A 4,088-nucleotide genomic window follows, 5' to 3' on the forward strand; every position below is an offset into this window, starting at 1 on the left:
GCAGTAGTCCTTCCTTGGGAGGCTTAGGTAGGAGGTCAAGAAGGGAGGGAGAGACAAGAAGTTGAACCTCCCTGGACCAGGGCTCAAGAGAGGGGAGTTTGGGGAAAGAGAGGTACAGGGTTAGAGGGAGGCCCGGGGGGAGGCCAGCGAGGGTCTCCCCAGCCAGAGCCCTCATAGACACAGGCTGCCGGATGTCAGGAGGTCCCTAGGCCGTAGCAGTTGCTACAAAATCTCCATCTAGGAGGGTGTCTGATTAGAGGTGAAGGGCTGGTGTGCTTGGCTTGTTGGCCCAACATGGTTTATATTTTCTTGCCTGATGATTTGGAGGGGTCTTGGTGGAGGATGGGGATTGGTGAGGACAGCCTCACTCTGGCCTCCCACAGGAGGACCTGGGGAGTTGGGACATCTGATCCCTGGTGAGGAGATGGCCTGCTAAAGGCCTTTTTTTGGCCCAGTCAAACCCACTGGGCATGAGTGTTCTTTACTGACGCATAATTTACACACAGTAGGAAGCACAGATTCCTAAACAGTTCAGTGAGACTTGACAAATGCACACGCCTGTGTGCCCACCATCCCAGTTAGGAAAAGAGACTGCTCCCTTCACCCCAGAAAGTTCCGTGGGTTTGATCTTACTGACTTGTCCCATCCTCATGCCTGGAACCTGCTTGTGGGACACAATGTGTGTGTGTGTGTGTGTGTGTGTGTGCAGGTGCAGGCGTGTGCGTGTGTGCGTGGGTGGGGGGGATGGGATTGTCCAGTGTCCAGCCCCAGGGAAAGGAAGAGATGGGGACAGGGAGCTGGAAACCTAAGTTTTCAGCCCAACGGACCAGGGGTGAGTGAGTGGGGGGCTCCTTGAGGGGCTCAGAATGATGTCAGGGCACCCAGAAACAGGGGGAGGCTCACTTCTCCCCATCACTGCATTGAGATCCTGGGCTGAGGAGGAGCTGTGTCTCAGAATGTGTGCTGGGGGAGAGGACCAGGGATAGGGGCACATCCTGGCAGCAGATGATGGAGGTCTGTCAGGCAAGTGGGAGTGGGTGGGGAGGTTTAGGGTCTGGGGAGAATTTGGGAGCTAGATGAGAGAGGTGAAGAATGGAATGTGCAGAGGGGACCTTGGTCAGTCATTCAGCCCATACTCCCCACCCTGGGGAGGATCGGCTGAGCAGGCTCCCCACCCCCCCCAGCCAAGCCAGCAGGGGGAAGTTGGCAGCGGAAGTTGAGAGTGTCAGCCTTGTCCTGCATGAATATCTGGGACAACAGGATAAGACACAACGGGACAGACGCCTCTCCCTGACCACATTTCCAGGACGCCACAGCAGGGGCTAGAGGGATGGGCTGGGGGAGGGGAAAGCAGAAGCCTCCTGTGGGACGAGGCAGGTGCAGAAAAGGAACACAGTGCAGAATAACAGAATGCAAGACTGGGGGATGTTACAGTCATAGCCCATGACTTTTCAAGGTTAAAATCTTTATAGATATCAGAGTATCAGACCCAGAAAGGACACTAGGAGTGTAGCAATTGAAGCAGTAGCCCAGGGCAGGAGCAGTGACAGAGCGTGAGGCTGCAGGTCATCTCATGGAATCAGCAGACCTCTCTCTCCGGGCTGGAACTGGGATTATTCCCACCAGCAGAAGCACAGCCTGAGGCTCAGAGAGGTGAAGCAACCCATCCAGCTGGTAAGGGGAGAATCAAGTTCCAAACCCCAGTTGGTGTAAGCCCATACCTCAAGCTGTTTCTTGCAATAAAACCCCAGCCTAGGGTCTCTGCATGGCTGCAGCAGTGATAGAGCAGCAGCAGCTCTGTTGAGATCTGCCAAAAGCTTGCTAGAAATGACACTTGTCCTTCTTCCTGGTGGTCACGCTACACAGGAAGGCTACAACCCCAGGGGTCAGGCTTGGCAGTATTCACAGTTCACGCAATCCCTTCTGCTGATGAGAAGCTCAGGGAAAGAGGCTAAACCTTTTGTTTTTGGTGGCTGGCCGGTACAGGGATCGAATCCTGGACCTTGGTGTTATCAGCATCACGTTCTAACCAACTGAGCTAACCCACCAGCCCTAAACATTCCTTGTGGGTACAAAATCAAAACAAAAATTAAACCATCCTGAAATCATTTGAGAGAAAAAACCTTTCCAATTCTGGGCTCAATGGTGTGGGTGGGAGTAAGGGGAATACACATTTACGCGGCACAAAACAAAAATTAAACCATCCTGAAATCATTTGAGAGAAAAAACCTTTCCAATTCTGGGCTTAATGGTGTGGGTGGGAGTAAGGGGAATACACATTTACGCGGCATTTGTAGAGAACAGTAGGGAAGCCCTAAATTCATCCAAAGCCCTCGGGGCTGGCCAGGGGCTGTGCCCACGTCACCAGGCATAGAGAAGGATAGAACGGAGGGGTTGGGCTCGCCAGGGTCAGCCAGTGGTCAGGGGCAGAGCCAGGCTGCGCAGCCCAGCAGATGGCACTCCCTCTCTTGGGGTCTCTCGCCACCTGGAGGGGGGCAGTGGCCAGGAGGGCCGCGAAGCAGAACTGAGAACATGCCTGGTAGAAGGTCCAAAGGCTGAACGGAAACTGGGGGCCGAGCTGCACGCCAGCAATGTGTTTCCGCCCATGCAGACTGGTGGGCGCCTGGCAGCCCCTCCAAGCCTTGAATCAGTTCTCACTTCCCTCCTTCTCCCCTATTTTAGGCCGTGGAAAAATGCTGACACTGCAGAGGCAACGGGCCTACTTCCTGGAAGGCCTGATAGGGGTTTCAAGTTCTCTTTTCTCCTTCAAGAAAATTTTCCTTAAAAGAGATTGGCTCCCCAGTAAACACAGCATGCTGGGGTGCAGGATGGGCGGCTGCAGGCAGACCAGATAATAGACGTAATGGCTAGCCTTTACTGAATATTTATTTGGTGGTGACAGGTAATGTGTCAAAGTCTTTCCATGCATTTAAACCGCCTAACATGCTGATGATGGGTACAATTATTGTCCCCGTTCTACAGGTGGGGAGACTGAGGCACAGAGCCCCTGAGACATCCCACTGTACTGCAGACCAGGTGTTCAGTGGTGGGAATGGGCCCAACAGGAGACTTGGAATGTCTCTCATTCTGCTGGGCTAAGATCCCACATCCCTTTTCTTCTTCCCGGTATGAGTTAAGTAAGAGGACTTGGCCATGAACATTCTGTTCATTTGTTTCTTCATTTGCTTGTTTGAGCTCTGCTTTGAACCAGGCCCTGGACTTGGTGCTAGGGATACAGCCCACTTTGTACACAGGGTTGAAGGAGTCCACTTCCGGGGAGAGGAATGACACAATCACAGCCGGGAAGACTGAGTCAGGAGGCTGGAGAGACCTCAGTGGGACAGAGGCCTGGGTGGGAGGCCAAGAAAGCTCCTAGCCCCCTTTCTCCGAGGAGGGGTGTCATGGACATCAGAGATATCAATTCATGCCTGAACAGGTTTGGGTTTGGGAGCTGAGCAAATGATCAGAGGGGTAGGAGCTTGTTCAAGGTGACCCTAAGCAAGCACCAGCCCTGCCAGGGTATCACCCATCTCAGAATCAGGGGACGGCCTAGGGGGCACACCCCAGGCCTCATTTCTGTCTGCCATCCCCCAACACCCCACCAGGTCAAGGGGTCCTGGTGTTAGAGCCCAGCAGCCCTGAGCTGGTCGTGAAGCCAGGTGCAAAGGTGACCCTGCGATGTGTTGGCAATGGCAGTGTGGAATGGGATGGCCCCACCTCCCCCAACTGGACCCTGGACCCTGACGACACCAGCAGCATCCTGACCATGAACAATGCCACCTTCCAAAACACAGGAACTTATCGCTGCACTGAGCCTGGAGACCCCAAGGGGGCAAGTGCCACCATCCACCTCTATGTCAAAGGTGAGGATTCTGAACCCCCTTCCTAGAGGCCTGGCCCAGCAGGCCCCACTATAATGGACAGGAGAGAGAGAGCTGGAACTAATATTAACAATCACAGTAAACCAGCTTCACATTTATTGAGTGCTGACCATGAATAAGTACCTTCTAATTTAGCGTAGTCCTCGCAATAACCCTATGAGGTAGGTTCTATGATTATGCCCATTTTCTGAGGCTCAGAGGGGTTGA

General features: G+C 53.6%; 1 protein-coding gene across 1 annotated transcript in view; it reads left to right on the forward strand.

Annotated features, from left to right (window-relative positions):
* Positions 1 to 4,088, forward strand: part of CSF1R (colony stimulating factor 1 receptor) — a 34,025-nt gene that overhangs the window by 1,047 nt on the left and 28,890 nt on the right. The window contains exon 2 of the mRNA XM_008565904.1: positions 3,606 to 3,863. Within this exon, the coding sequence (XP_008564126.1) occupies positions 3,606 to 3,863 (258 nt within the window). The remainder of the gene's footprint in view (positions 1 to 3,605; positions 3,864 to 4,088) is intronic.

The sequence above is a fragment of the Galeopterus variegatus genome, unplaced genomic scaffold (assembly GCF_000696425.1).
Source record: "Galeopterus variegatus unplaced genomic scaffold, G_variegatus-3.0.2 Scaffold212, whole genome shotgun sequence".
In the NCBI taxonomy this organism is placed as follows: Eukaryota; Metazoa; Chordata; class Mammalia; order Dermoptera; family Cynocephalidae; genus Galeopterus; species Galeopterus variegatus.